This window comes from Lactuca sativa, chromosome 4, assembly GCF_002870075.4.
Source record: "Lactuca sativa cultivar Salinas chromosome 4, Lsat_Salinas_v11, whole genome shotgun sequence".
Lineage (NCBI taxonomy): Eukaryota > Viridiplantae > Streptophyta > Magnoliopsida > Asterales > Asteraceae > Lactuca > Lactuca sativa.
The window spans coordinates 187,491,795-187,507,887 of record NC_056626.2 but is presented as its reverse complement, the minus strand read 5'-3'; the positions used below and the strand labels follow the sequence as shown (position 1 = coordinate 187,507,887).

Genomic DNA, 16,093 nt, shown 5'->3' with positions numbered 1-16,093 from the left:
CTTTCGTATCGTGTCGTGTCAACCCGTTTATTTAGACGGGTTGAAATATCTTACCCAAACCCGTTTATTTCGTGTCAGGTTCGTGTCGTGTCGCTATGGTTTTCAAAACATGGACAACCGGTGCTTCTATCAAACTGCTAATTAAACTAGTTCAACTATCTGGTTCGCTATGGTTTTCAAAACAAGGACAACTGGTGTTTCTATCAACGTGGGCCATTTTAACTCGTTAACCATCACACATAATTCGATTCAGATAAAACAAACATATGGGAATAACGTCAAAACACAACGTGTTTGTGGTAGTAAAAATATTCAATGCCAAAACTTTCATAGCATTTGTACATGATAAACTTATAAAAAATTTAAAAAAAGACCAAGTACAACATACTCTCGAGGTATTCCCAACTATCTCTTCATCTTAATAACTAAAAATCCTCCAAAATCAACACTAAAAAGACATCAAATACTTTTAACTGAAAAAACACATCTCAAGTATACACATGATTTTGTCCCTTAAATAAACACTAAACAAAAACATTTTGAGTACCTGGTTGTGTGAGGTGACATTTTCTCTCCAAACCTGCAACATGATTTTGTAATTGATCAAATCTTGTCATTTAAGTTATACGCACGAGATGATTTCTATTCCTGTGTTGTTTATATTGCTAGATTCTTTATTCCCTTTTCTACTTTTCCATTTGATGGAAGGAATGGAATCGATCCATTTTCGGCATGTGAATGATTGGAATCGCTGTTTCCGTTGAGAGTAGAGCAGTGGCGACCTTCGAAGTAGGTCGAGTATGGAAAGTAATCTGCACATCGGACTTTCCATCCTACAAAACAGAAAAGTTATATTCCGCAATGGTATTTGATAGAATGGAATGGAATAAAGCAAAGTAATGGAATTAGTAATTACATTCTATGATCATGTTTAAAAAAAACACCATCTGACTACAGAATTAAAACTAACAAAATGGATGGAATCACATTCCCTTAAGAATGGGGACTAAGGTCGGATTTGTTTTCTAGGAAAAAAAAAAAAACTTACTGGATGCAGCATCATGATCATTGAAAATAGCCTCCAATGTTTTGTGAACTGCAATACAGTCTTTAAGCTTCCATTCTCTAACCAATCCATTACTGATTAAAAAACACAGCAGACTTTTTAGTATATATATGAACACTTGATAATGATATGTCCATTTGATTAAAAAGGTAATATTGTTTATAAATTTATGATGCAAATATAAAAAATATATATAGGATGCATTTTATTAGTCAGATTTACCTAGACACAAGGTTATTGGGTGAATCTTGTATTAATTTAATCGCGTCTCCTTTCTTGTTTGGTTCTAAACAGTAAATCATCTCAGCAACTGCTGCTCTGTGCATCAAGGAATCTAAATAATAACATCAAGAATATAATTAATATTTCTTGTATTTATCCCTTTTAATGGTAAAAGTAAGAAATAACCTTTATGTTGTTCGAGGAAAATAGTATTTGCCTCCATCAGAGATTTGTCATGTAACTGACTACAATAGAGAAAACCCAGAATTTATTTCACAATACATAAATAATAATAAAAGATTAATGTTGTAAAAGGTAATTAAATAATCAATTTAACAACCTGAAAGTAGGTCGCTCTGCTTCAAGGACACCGGAAATCAGTTTTTCACCATCAGTGACAGGAGCTGGCCTTGATGCCACTTTATGGAAGAATCTTATCTGTAAAAAGAACAAAGTATGATTTTTTATTGAGAAATAATATTTTTTATATAAAAAAAATATACAACTATCAGAGAAATTAATTTGATTGTTGGGATACCAAGCATCGGTGAGAGTCCGGGTTTCCAGCATCTAATCGTTGTAGTTGCTTCAGGGCCTGATGAAAGACAAAAGTTAGTTAAGTTATTATCCAAATTAAATAAAATAAACTACTTTTTTTTTTAAATTTCCCTCCATATTTTTATTTGAAATAAGATTACCTGTAATGCAAGCAAGATCTTTTGTTTTCTCATATTTACTTCAAAAGAAAGCAAATGTGTCTCCAAGGAATCAGATGAATGTTTTTGAAGCAGCTTTAGATACTTTCCAGCTTCCATTAACGGATCTTCAGTCTAACATTTACAAAAGATTACAACAGTAATTCCATCAAGCAATATTTGGGGGGGGGGGGGGGGGGGGGGGGGGGGGGGGGGGGTAACCTGTAATAGCTTCTCTCCATGTGGATCTGGATCAACTGGCTTGACATTTCGTTTCCCAGACCTGGAAACACCACCAACTGCTTCCTCACTTTTCACTTCTGCCTCCTTAAGAAAACATAAAACAAAAGGTCAAAAAAAAGAAAAAAAAAAACAATTTTTGTATCCATAAAATGTAAAGAATGAATACTTTCTTAGCTCGTGCTTCAGCCTTCCTCTGTTTTTGCCTCAATTTCTTTTTCTGAGAAGCAGGTAGTTTTGCCAGCTCATCGTCTTCTTCAGTAGACGACTTTGAAGGAGAATCATACAGCTTAATATAACATCTGCATCAAAAAAAAAATCAAATTTCAAAAGGTATAGAGTATAAAGAAATGAGAGATTTTACAAATGTAACTGAATCATCAGCATTACCTTATAGCTCCAACTGCTGCCTTCCTAAAGTAATTATGTGCATGAAGTCGATCTTGAAACCTTAACATTTCAATATATGCACGCAGAGTCATTTTTCTTAAACAATAAGAATGAAAATCAAATTGATCTTCTGTAATATCTGCATAATGTTTCTCTACACCCAAGAATTTTTTCAAAGCACGTCCAAGATCACCCTGTCTCAAATAACTTTCTCCAGAAGCAAGTTCATACCTAAAAATTTTAAAAATTAAAAAAATATAGATATTTGTTCTCAAACTTATTTGTAATAAAGAAAAACTAACCACATGCACTGCATATCATGAAGGTTATTGTGCTGATCTCCATCTTTTGTGAATAATACAGCTGTCTTTTCTGCTAGTGGAACCTATAATAAAAAAATATGAAACAATGTAAATTAATGAATAAAAAATCATACAGAAACAAGATAAGTGAAAAATATATATATATTATTTAGAGGTGTTGACCTGATCAGCTTGTAACATTCGTTTGACACATTGACTATTTACATAACGATCTGCAAGATCCATGCATCTAGCTTCATCTGCTAAAGCAGCAGCTGCTGTAAAGTCTCCACCATGTTTTAATATCTTGCTCTGTGAACAATTAGAAATCTCAAAGGTAAATGTTGTTACTTTTTATAAAGAAAAATGTAAGAGAAGTTTTTTTTTTAAAAAAAAAAACAGACCTTGAAAGAATATAAATCGATAACAGTTGGAGTGTGTTGCATGGCTTCATCGATTTTAGTAAGAGCAATATGATACAGCCCTCGCCTGTCATAATGCTACACAAGGAAAACTTTATAGTTTATAAAAATGAGAAAAAGGAAATTTTATAAAATCAAGTGAAGACAAACCTGAGCCAAATAAAACATGGTCCACATAAGTGTTGAGGGTGGCTCTTTTTCTGACCTGTATTAGATTTAACACATTAATTTAAAAATCTGAAAAGGGATTAAATACATAATCCACTAATTAATAAATTACCTTCCAGGGTATCCACCAGTTGTCTTAATTGATTCCTCAATATCAAGGAGTAACTTTTCAAGAATATCAGCCTATGAAAAAGGGTAAAGATTTTCCAAAGTAAAAGAAGAAATCAAGAAAATTCACAGTTTTTTTAATTTTGTGAAAGTGGTAGTTTGCACAAACCTTTCCAGGGTGATTATATAGAGGCGAAAGGTCAGAGAACAATGAAGGGACACCCTGCATGTGACATTGACAAAAGTAAGAGTTTGTAACAAAAAAAGGAAAAAAAAAAAAAGAACACACACACACACAACATTTGGTACCTTTGTTAGGAGAGGCCTAACATAGTTATCTGCTGCATCACGAAATTTTACACCCTCCAGAAAATCTAAGGGGATCCTCTAAAAACAAAATGTTGTAATTTAGATAGAGGAAATTTTTTAATTTAAATCAAAATGTGGTGTAATTTATATCACCTTAACAGCAGAAGACCAGGTGTATTGTTGAGCAAGTGATTTGTACAATGTATCCAACTGATCAATTTCATCAGATGAATATTGACCAATCTTTGAGTGTAATCCAACACACTTTTGCAATCCTTCATAGTATCTAAGTGATAAAAGAGGTCAATTAATATTCTTTTTTTTCTAAATTGAAGCTCATAAAAGCTAAAAAAAAAAGGTTTACTTGTAGTTGTCAGGATTCATTGATAGGAGAACTCTATACAACTTTTCACCTTCTTCAAAGCGATTAAGTTTCACAAGAAGAGAAACCTCCTCTTCCTTGTAGGATAACTTATCAACCTAGAATGGCATTTTCAGAAGGTGACAAACGACAATTAATCCAATTTTTTCTCTTACTTATACCATTTTGAAACTAATAAGCAATGAACTTACAATCTTGAATTCTTTCTTGTGCAACTCCTGAAGAGCTTTCTCAATCAATCCACATTCCTCCAATAAAGATATCTGTATGACAACAAAGGCACATAAAAATGCATTCTTTCAAGTTTCAATTGCATACTCTATTACAGATATTACCTTATATAACAGCATTTCACCATGCTCACAACGTTCATTATCTGGAGGATAATCATCCTCAAGAGTCCCTTCATATGCTTCTAGAATATCAATAGCTTTTGAAGCACTGGCAAAACAACATAAAGGTTAACAAAATCTTCTGGAAGGTTAAGGAAATAGAAACATGCGAATAGTAGTTTTTGAGTATAAAAGTATATCACAACTTACTTTGAGTTCAAATGATGAGAAACTGCAAAACCAATCCAATTCATGCGATGATTTGGTTTCAATGTTAACAACTGTTGTCTGGTTTCAACAAAACCTGACAAATCCCGCATTTGTGCCTGCATGTAGAGGACAAAAAACACCATTAACCACCCAAAAGAAGATAAAATATGAGATATATAATGCAAGAATACCCACCTGTAGAAGTGATAGGTCCCTCAAGATTTCAATATTGTCAGGATCTATCCTCAGAGCATTTCTGTAACATTTAATTGCCTCCCTATACTCTCTGTCTGACCGATACAGAAGACCATAAACATGCCAGCAAACATGGCTTTTCAAGTCATTCTACAATGGAACAAGTGATGCTAAAATTCATATTAGATTTATACAGAGCAAAAAGAAAGAAAAACATTTTACATGTAATGTGAAATATGATGAAAAGAAACAATTCCGACCTTTAAACCCAATCGAACTAGCTCATATGCTTCTGACTTTCGGTCCATACAATTCAATGTTAATCCTTTCATCGAAAGAGTTTCTAGAAACCAAAATGGAAGAATAGTAAAAACTAAAAATCAAGGGTACAATTTAGTGTAGCACTAGAATACTAGATAATAACTTATAACATAAACAAACCTCCATGATCTGGGAACTTCTTCAATATTGCATCTGCAGCCTTCAGCCCCTTTTTATACTGTTTTGTTTCATAAGATTTCTGGCAAACATACAATCAAGAGAGAATGTCTCAATCAATATCAAACCACTTAACACAGTCAGACAATGATGCTGGTAATATTAAGAAGTTGGCAGCACTGTTGCAACTAAAATATTATATTATGCAGCACTGGTAAGGTTCACTGCTGAACAGTGAACACCAAGAATTTGGTTTGAATGGCTATTACACAAATGTGCATAACAATTTTGACTTTGTCTCAGTCATCCATACTAGGGTAAAGAAAATGTTCTTTGATGCAAATCCAGTTAAATAAATCGCTACAGTGTCCTCTATAGTGTTGCATGTAACAACAATCGTAATTTTTTATCCATCAGCAAGAAGTACCAATTCAAAGTTCATTCAATGTGATGCATCAAATGCATGAATAGTAAAAAAAAAAAAAAAAAAAAAGGAACTTGCTGCCAGTTGGTACTACATAAAAGTCGTATCTTTACTCTAATTCATAACGAACAAAACACACTTCATAATTACAATTGACGATCCAATTTCATCTACACGTAACAGTCATCGAGATAGTTGTGTACAACCAAAAAAACTAGGGTTCTTCAGATAGACTGGCAGAAGAAATAACAGATTAATACAGTGATTAAATCAATACAGATTGAAGAACTTACGACGATTAGCTTGAACAGGTTGGCCTCCTTGGGAGGTAGCGAAGCGCCCATTGTGTCTTGCAAATTAGACACTTCTTGAGAGAGAAAGTAGATGTATAAATACACAAACACACAGAGGTTCGGTAGCTCAGTGAAGGTCTTTAGGTCACTGGAGAGAGAGAGAGAGAGAGAGAGAGAGAGAGAGAGAGAGAGAGAGGTGAGTGGTGGCGTTTATCTGCTGCAACCCTACTCAGAAAAGAGAACGAGGAGGCGAAGGCCAAAAGCTTTTTTTAGTGTTGGAAGACTACGAGGGGTGTGTTTGTAATTCTTTGATTCTTGAGACTAAGCTAAAATGTTTCCAGATTTAGCCACCAAACAAATAAATTTCGAAATTTAGCCACTCAAATTGTAACCAACTCTAGGTTTCCGTCATCCCCGTCAAATTAGTTTTTTTTTAAAAGGTAGGATGTTCTAATGGAAGTAAAATATGTAACGACTCATAACATGTCTATGTAAACACATTATAATCAATTTATTTTCAGAACTAGTAGTTATTTAGTATGCTTGAATGTTGGTTAAACAAAAAATGATGTATAATGAATAAACTACTTCAAAACTTTATTCAAAATGATATCCATCATAAAGTTTAGAGTTTTATTTGGCATTTATTATTAAGTTTAAAGTTTTATTCAACAAAAATCATAAAATTCAAAAGAAAAAAAAAATAATAGTCACAAAAATTAATTTTTATCTGTTATACATCATAAAGTTCAAAGCTTTATTCGATATTGATTTTATTCAATATTTTATTTGATATCCATCACAAAGTTCAAAACATAATCCATAAACATCACAAAATTTAATGCCCTGTTCATTTAATATTCATTACTAAGTTGAAAAGTTTTATTAGATAAACATCATAAAGTTTAAAAATTTTGATATTCTTACTTCAAATACAATCTTATTTTATTTTATTTTTTTAAATAAGAGTATCATAATATTCCTTTACCATGTATTTTTTTTAGTTATCTCTTCGAAACATATTTTTAAGGTAATCTTATATGATTTTGTTGAATAGATTATCGAATGGAGAGACAAAGGTTCATATTCTCATACTTTCGAGTTCCATAATCATGTTATTAACACCATTTACATATTTAAGTTCTTTCGATTAAACCAGTTTGAATACCACTATGAGTTGCGTCATTTTATGTGTTTACAATATACTCAGCTACAGGATCCACACATCAAATTTTTAGCTAAATATTAAACATAGAGCAAAACTATTAGTCCCAATTGGTTCAATTCGTGTTGTTCCCCGGTTAATGCTTGTAATTTCTAGATGTGCTTTTGTATAGCAACTTGCTATTCGTTTTTGCTTGTTATAAACTTTTTTGTTCTGAAAAAATAAGATAAAAGCAATTAGCAGTGTTAAAAGTACACATCATAACAAATTCAAATTCGGTATATCTAATGGACAAGAATTTAAGAAAAAAAAAACTAGAAACTTTTGGAAGTGAATTTTACAAAAATAACAAATTATGTTGCTTGTTCGACAAGTAACCACCAAATAAAAAAATTAGAAACTTTTGGAAGTGACTTTTTAGTCGTGAAAGGATCCTTTACTTTAGATTTTTCTCATTTTTCAAAAAAAAAAAATCAAAAATCTCTTTTTCTTGACAAGAAACTTATTTTTGCAGACAGAAACGGTTCTTTAAATCACCACAACAACAAAAAATCATTAATTTTCATAATAATATGAAAAATTCCATAAGATATGAAGAACAATTTCACAACATAAGAAGAAATATCACAGTTATATAAATTTCTTTTTAGTTTTTTAATATTATTTTTGGTGAGAACCATACAAAAAGCAAATTTCACAGCAGATAGCGATTTCACAATAAGTCCATTGCAAAATTATTGGCTATATGTGGAAAAAGCCATAAAATGGCTACAATTATCATAATATTGTAATCCTAAATAAACAAACCTAAAAGCTAAATTCCAAAAGAAAAAAGGGGCCACTTGTAATAAAATAAAATAAAAAATAAATAAAGATCAAGCATTCGGAACCAAAAACAAAAACTTCTTAAAGATCATACAAAGCAAATGTCCACAAAACCATGAAAAGAGTAGACATGAGAGTTTTTTAAGATCTATGAGCAAAGTGGTTATCATTTACAATGTTATCAAATGCCTCTTTTACTTCATCTTCTGTCATCTCAATGGTATCATCACTATCATAAGCAGCAGCAGCATCACTTTTTGGATTTTCCTTTTTTACCCCTTTCTCAATCTTGGGTCGTTTGTTCTTATTATCTTTTGTCTCATTTTCCAAATTGCCAACCTCAAATTCATAAATTTTTTTACAGACAATTGCTTGGTGATAGATGTCTTTTTTAGAATTATCTCCAGATATATCCAGCTTGTTTAGCTCCTCAATGACACGTGGCACAATACTCCACTCCTCCATTATCTTTCCCAAACCCTATAAATAAAATAGAGGTGGATTGAATAACAATAGAGGAGCATAATTTTACTAGCAAACTTTATTGAGAAAAAATTACATACCTGCCCCTGCTTAAGAGAATCTAAAGCATCCTGTAAACATGTCAAGATTCCTTCAGCTGCTACTTTCTTTATCTCACTTGGATCAGGCTGTGTAATATGAAAGAAGGTCAATTTAGTCATTTACCATAAACTCAGTCTCCTTGCAGCACAACTTAGAAATCAAATACCAAAATGTGTTACCTTTTCATCTTGGCTTTCCAACCATGATATCGTCCTTTTCACATCATCTATTGCCCATTTCTTCACTTCAGAAGTTGAAAACTCATTTTTAACATTCTTGTGAGTTGTTTGTTTCTGATTATAACATACAAATATGTCATTGCAACTAATACTTAATCACCCAACATTTATATGCACATTGAAGAATAACTAAATAAACCTTGCTCAATGTAGAAGCCTGTGGTTTTGAATCTGTAGACTTATCTACTTTCTTAGAAGAGCTCTTTGTTGAACTAGAGCTACTTTGATGCCTCCAAGGTTTACCAGCATGTAAAAGGTAAGGTTCAATGCCAACAAGCTTTTTCTGGTTGTAACATTCGGTTATCCAATCCTAAAATAAAGTTATCAAATTCATAAGATTTTCATACCTCTAACAAGTAACAATAATAAAAGAAGATATAAAGTTAAAACCTTGGATATAATGGTTCCATTATCAGCCTCAACTTGTCTAAACTTTGGGGTGTTAGGAAATGCACAAACTAAAAGGGTGCAATTGTTGTTCCAATCAGCTTCATACTTTGCCCCCATTTCCAATGCTTGAGACCTTAATGTGCTGCGTTCAGGGTTAACAAATCCTGAGAGCACAAATACAACCCCTTCCTACAAGAATCAAAGTTATTGTCAAGAAATTTAGCAGAAGAAAAAAGTGAATTGGAGCATTGTAGATCATCTCTTACCAGGAGTTTGGAGGATTTACTAGAACCTAAACTTGATTCAGAAGATGTTGTGGCTTGGCTGGCTTGTGGTTTACCTTGTCGTTTACCTTTATCATCTTCAGATGGTTCCTTACTCTCAGATTTTTTATCAGTGTCCCTTGAGCTCATCCATGAAGGGAGATTCCTCCCTGTGGCCTTAACACTTCCAGAATCAGGCATGTCAACACACCTACTTGCACCAACTTCGTGACCTAATCATGTAGGAAGAAGTCAGAATTCTAGCTTATGCATATTCCTAAATATCAATATCGGACTGTTTGGGTATCGAATGTGCCTAAATATGAAAAGTTTACACTCATGTACACCGAAATTGAACAATTACAAACAGAATACAAGGTGAAGATAGATACTTGCTTGAAACTGTAATTAAATGAGGAACAAGCGCTGAATAATTTATCAAAACCTTGAGCAAACCAACAAATTGATACGTCTGTGTTTTTGCCAATAATTTGTGCTCGAACCGGTAGTGAATGGCCAATCAATGGCGTTCCTCGGTCGTTGAGTCCCTGAGAATTACGGGAAATTGCGTACTTCACCAATCAACTCCTCTGGTAACGGCCAGTGATACCAATACTTCGCCGATCGGTGGCTCTTTGCTCTTCCAGCCTCGAAACTACCTAAGACGTGGGTTAGTGATCCGCACCCGACCATTTGCAAATGGGCCATTGTTTTGTGTTAATTTAGTAAAAAATAAAAATTATTATGTTTTTGAGAAAAATGTGATTTTAATATATTTTTTACTAGTTTATAACTCATGAGAAGACGGTTATAAAATTAATTAAACTTTCATATTAAAAAATTAAAATTATTAATCAATTATTCTAAATAAATTATTATTACTTAGAGATACTTTTTTAGTTATATAAAATTATAATCCTTGATTTAAATAATTACGTGAAATTATATCTTTTTATAATCTTTATTAATTTAATTTAGTTCTTTAATCTAATTTTATTAATCATTATCATACATACTTATAAAACTAGCATTTTTTCTTGAATCTCATGCATTTGAAACCCCCATTCTTTTTTCCTTTCACCATATTCATTTGAAACTCTCATGACTTTTCAATTTCTTTATAATAATAATTATAAATTGGTAATTAGGTTAAATAAATATCAAATCTAAAGTGTATTTATATATAAACTAAATTACAATATTAAAATAATATCTTTAATTCTACTTATAAAATTATGATTTTGAACTTTTAACATATTATACTTAATTTATTAGTTTTAATATATTGTTGGATGTAAACCATTATCATTTTAAAAGTATAATTTTTGAACAATTTGTATAAAATACTTAAATTATTAATTAAAATATAACAATATAGGCTCAACTTAAATATAAATTTTATTTAACTTAAACAACCCAAAGATTATTTTATAAATAGTTAAAAGTGATAAAGTGTAGTGTCTTTCTAATAATGATTGTAAGTTGGTTAATAAGGTTAAATAAATATCAAACCTAAAGTGTAATAAAAAATAGACTAAATTTCAATTTTAAAATAATATCTTTACTTCTATTTATAAAGTAATGTCTTTAAATTTTAACATATTATACTTAATTTATTAGATTTAAAATGTTGTTGCGTGTAAACCATTATCAGTTTAAAACTATAATTTTTGAACAGTTTGGACAAAATACTTAAATTGTTAATTTAAATATAACATTACAGTGTCAACTTAAATATAAATTTTAGTTCCACTAAAAAAACCAAGTAATATTTTGTAAATAGTTAAAAGTGATAAATTATAGTGATAAATGCAAAAACGAAATTATAATATCAGTTTAACTAAAATATTTCCTAAATATATTTATATAATCATTAAAAAATTTCAAATAAGTAGCTTAAAATAACTTATAATAACAATAGTTAAAAATAACTCGAATAAATGATTATATTGTTACATTTAAAATAAAAAAATAATGTTTGATGTTTTAAATAATTATAATGATAGAAATTAAAACATTAAGCAAATAAATTTTAAAAAATTAGTTAAAAATAACAACTATAAATAATATTAGACCATATATAATATTTAATTTTATTGATGTGTAACTCGCGAGTAGAAGTCATTCAAACAATTGAGATTATGACGTTATAATAGATTTATATATTATCATATAATTTAAAATAATCAATATATTATATCAAATTAATATACGAATTATTATATCAAATTTAACAACAACATCAGTGCTATATTTGAAAAAATATATATTTGTAAAGACTTCAACTATATATGTGTTTCTGCGCATTACAATGTCAACTCAAATATAAATTTCAGTTCCATTTAAAACAACAAAAGAGTATTTTGTAAATAGTTAAAAGTGATAAATTGTAGTGATAAAAGCAAAAACTACATTTTAATCACAATTTAACTAAAATATTTCTTAAATATATTTTTATAATCGTTTAAATTTTCCAAATAAGTAGCTTAAAATAACTTATAATAACAATAGCTAAAAACAACTCTATATAAATGATTATATTGTTAGCTTTAAAATAAAAAAAAAACAATGTTTGATGTTTTAAATAATTATAATGATAGAAATTAAAACATTAAACAAATAAATTTTAAAAAATTAATTAACAATAAAAACAACTATAAATAACATCAAATCATATATTATATTTAATTTTATTCATGTGTAACTCACGGGTAGAAGTCATTCGAACGATTGAGATTATGAAGGTATAATAAATGTATATATTATCATATAATTCAAAATAATCAATATATTATATCAATTTAGTATATACAAATTATTATATCAAATTTAACAACGACGTTATTGTTATATTTAAAAAAAAATCATATATTTGTAAAGACTTCAACTATATAGGTGTTTCTGCGCAACGCACGGGCATTCGCCTAGTATACTTATAAAGGAAGCATTGTTTCTTTCACCACATTCATTTGAAACCCCCATGTATTTTTTCTTTCACCACATTCATTTGAAACTCCCATGACTTTTCAATTTCTTTCTAATAATTATTATACAAAGTTGGTTAAAATAGTATTTTTACTTATATTTATAAAGTTATGTCTTTAACTATTAACATATTATACATAATTTATTAGTTTTAATATGTTATATGTAAATCATTATCATTTTAAAGCTACAACTTTTAATTAGTTTGGATAGATACTTAAATTATTAATTTAAATATAAGGTGAACTTAAATATAAATTTTAATTCGACTTAAGCAACCTAAATAATACTTTGTAAATAGTTAAAAATGATAAATTGTAATGTCTTTCTAATAATGATTATAAATTGGTTAATAAGGTTAAGTAAATATCAAACCTAAAGTGTAATCATAAATAAACTAAATTTCAGTATTAAAATAATATATAAACTTCTATTTACAAAGCTATGTTTTTAACTTTTAACATATTATATTTATTTATTAGATTTAATATGTTGTTGTATATAAACCATTATCAGTTTAAAGCTACAACTTTTGAATAGTTTGGATAAAATACTTAAATTGTTAATTTAAAACATTATATGATCAACTTAAATATAAATTTTAGTGTTACATAAAAAACCCAAAGAATATTTTATGAATAATTAAAAGTGATAAACTGTATTGCTAAATACAGAAACTAAATTGTAATCTAAATGTAACTAAAATATTTCCTGAGATATTTGTATAATCATTAAAGTTTCCAAATAAGTAGCTTAAAATAACTTACAATAATAACAATTAAAAATAACTCTATATAAATGATTATATTGTTACCTTTAAAACGAAAAACAATGTTTATTGTTTTAAATAATTTCAATGATTGAAATTAAAACACTAAGAAATAAAATTTTGAAAAATTAATTAACAATAACAACTATAAATAACATTAAACCATATACTATATTTAATTTTTTCATAAGTAACCCACGGGTAATGGTCATTTAAACGATTGAGATTATGCATTTTTAATAGATGTGTATATATTATTATATAATTCAAAATAATAGATATATTATATCAACTTAGTATACGAATTATTATATAAAATTTAACAACAATGTTATTGTTATATTACAGAAAACACATATTTGTAAAGATTTCAACTATATAGGTGTTTCTGCGCAACGCGCGGGAATTCGCCTAGTTTAATATAATTTGAGTGAAAAAAAAATTAAAATTTGAAATTTAAAATGGAGAATCATTTAATAATTTAATTTAATTAGAGTGAAAATTTTAAAATTTGAAATTTGAAATTAAAAATTGATAATTAATAGGTTGACAAGTGGCATGATATCCCTATTCTAATAAAAGAATAGTTTTATTCTCATTTGGACATGTGTCATTCTATTAGGCTTCTTAATTAATGCATATGTTATTCTTTTTTTGCTATGTGTCACCCTATTATGTAATCTAATTAATGCATGTCATTTATCAACCTATTGATTATTCATTTCAAATTTCAAAATTTAAATTTACCACTCTAAGTACATTAAATTAATAACATTAGAATAAAAATTAAAATAAAATTAATACAAAATATAAAGTGATATTATTTCACATATTTATTGAAATCAATGTTTATAATTTCATATAACTAAAACAATCTCTTAATTAATAATTTATTTAAAATAATCGATTAATAATTTTGAGTTTTTATAATAAAAGTTCAATTACTTTTGTAACCGTGATTTCCACAGGTTATAAACTAGTGTAACATATAATATTAATGAGGAATTCTAATAGTATGTCACTTGGCAATAGGAGAATAAACCTATTCATTTATTAGAATATGGATTTTTTTTATGATTTGGTGACTAAAATATATTATATAAACTAGTTAATAACCCGTGGAAACCACGGTTACAAAATTAATTAAATACTCATAGTAAAAAATTCAAAATTATTAATTAATTATTTTGTATAAAATTTTAAATACATTATTAATTAAGAGATTTTTTTATTAGTTATGTAAAATTATAATTACTGATTCAAATAAATATGTGGAATTAATTTATCATATATATTAGACTCTTTTTATTTGTGAACTAATGAAAACAATAATATAAAATTTAAAATTTAAAATAAAGATTAAATATATTGACAAATAACATCACATTAATTAGGAGGTTTAATGAATTTAAAATAGAGAATTAATAGAATGACAAGTGGCATCATATTAATTAGGAGTTCTAATATTATGACACTTGGCAAAAGGACTACTCTTTTATTAGTATAGATTACAGATGAAATTATGAATATTATTCTTTTTTTTGAACCGGTAAACTAACCTACTCTTAATTCTTAAATACCACTTATGCCTCCTAATGAGACTTGAACTGATGATCTTTCATTTGAAAGTGGCACTCCTTACCTCTAGGCCAAATGTCTTTTGGTTATGAATAGTATTCTTTATACATTTTAGAAATACTATATATTAATTACAAACTAGGAGATCAATCCGGGATTCACCCTTTTTCCATATTATGGTATAATAAATTTCACAGAAATTACCGGAAAAATCTTATGTTGTACACTTGTACGCCTATGATAGGAATAAATGAAAGAGTCGTGATACTTGTCTCGATCCCCATTGTCAATTCACCATTTCTTTGTCCAAATACAAATATATATATATATATATATATATATATATATATATATATATATATATATATATATATATATATAAGGACCAAATATGGAACAAAAAGGACATATTCGTGATGGGTGGAAAGAGTTGTGATACTTGTCTCGATCCACGAAAACTACCCAAATAAAAGATTGTAGTTTCAAGATGTTTCATTACTTTGAAAAATCTAGTGAATTATATGTAGTAACAGATAAAATGTGCTTACACATGGATTATGCTCAAGGTAAATGGTGGTTGGCTTTTCTCTCGATGCAGAAATTGCCTTAGCAATGTCATCAAATGATGTTAGTTGGTTGTCAATTAACCATAAATCTTCTAGATTGAAATTAAATCACAAATAAATCATATAATGACAAAATTTTCATGTCTTTCAAGTTTCTATTACAACATTCTACCTTTTTTTTACGGAGACATTGTAGACCATTGTTGAGACATTCATCCAAGCAATAAGTTTCAGCTTTTGTATCTCCAAATCTTTTTTTTTATCGGATGTTAGTTTTTCTACCATGCCAGCTGGCTGAAACCCATGGTAATTATGTTGCAGACTTGAAATGGATAAAAATTAGTATAGAAAAAAGGAAAGAAATAACTTATGCAAGAAATAACAACTTACTTTAATTTATTTGTGTGGTATAGCATCCCACTTACAATCTTTTCTACTACAACATTGTAATTCAAATATTTTTCTTATTAAGACATTGTAATTTGAAATACCTGATTATAACATTCTACTTTTGATATTTTCCTTATTAGGACATTTTGCTTAGAATTTTTTT

General features: G+C 28.6%; 2 protein-coding genes across 3 annotated transcripts; both read right to left on the bottom strand.

The window, feature by feature from the left end:
• Positions 1 to 273: 273 nt before the first annotated feature.
• LOC111918949 (N-terminal acetyltransferase A complex auxiliary subunit NAA15) lies at positions 274 to 6,452 on the bottom strand. The gene is made up of 26 exons (XM_023914564.3): positions 6,197 to 6,452; positions 5,483 to 5,561; positions 5,302 to 5,384; positions 5,042 to 5,191; positions 4,847 to 4,962; positions 4,640 to 4,745; positions 4,496 to 4,567; positions 4,287 to 4,402; positions 4,076 to 4,208; positions 3,923 to 4,000; positions 3,783 to 3,836; positions 3,618 to 3,688; positions 3,488 to 3,542; positions 3,320 to 3,415; positions 3,099 to 3,227; positions 2,916 to 2,998; positions 2,614 to 2,844; positions 2,393 to 2,525; positions 2,206 to 2,310; positions 1,987 to 2,118; positions 1,827 to 1,883; positions 1,629 to 1,726; positions 1,475 to 1,533; positions 1,289 to 1,400; positions 1,049 to 1,140; positions 274 to 833 (listed from the first exon to the last, which is right to left on the bottom strand). The coding sequence occupies exons 1-26, from the start codon at positions 6,245 to 6,247 to the stop codon at positions 658 to 660; spliced, it is 2,667 nt and encodes an 888-aa protein (XP_023770332.1). The 5' UTR covers positions 6,248 to 6,452; the 3' UTR covers positions 274 to 657.
• A 1,795-nt stretch (positions 6,453 to 8,247) lies between these two features.
• Positions 8,248 to 10,341, bottom strand: LOC111918950 (DNA-repair protein XRCC1). 2 transcript variants are annotated; one of them, XM_023914566.3, is made up of 7 exons: positions 10,039 to 10,341; positions 9,646 to 9,875; positions 9,380 to 9,568; positions 9,129 to 9,299; positions 8,930 to 9,043; positions 8,750 to 8,836; positions 8,248 to 8,666 (listed from the first exon to the last, which is right to left on the bottom strand). In XM_023914566.3, exons 2-7 carry the CDS (start codon positions 9,841 to 9,843, stop codon positions 8,328 to 8,330), a joined length of 1,098 nt encoding a protein of 365 aa, XP_023770334.1. In that variant the 5' UTR covers positions 9,844 to 9,875; positions 10,039 to 10,341; the 3' UTR covers positions 8,248 to 8,327. The 2 variants fall into 2 exon arrangements, with proteins under 2 accessions (XP_023770334.1, XP_023770333.1); XM_023914565.3 differs by having other exon boundaries at positions 10,088 to 10,341.
• Positions 10,342 to 16,093: the final 5,752 nt, after the last annotated feature.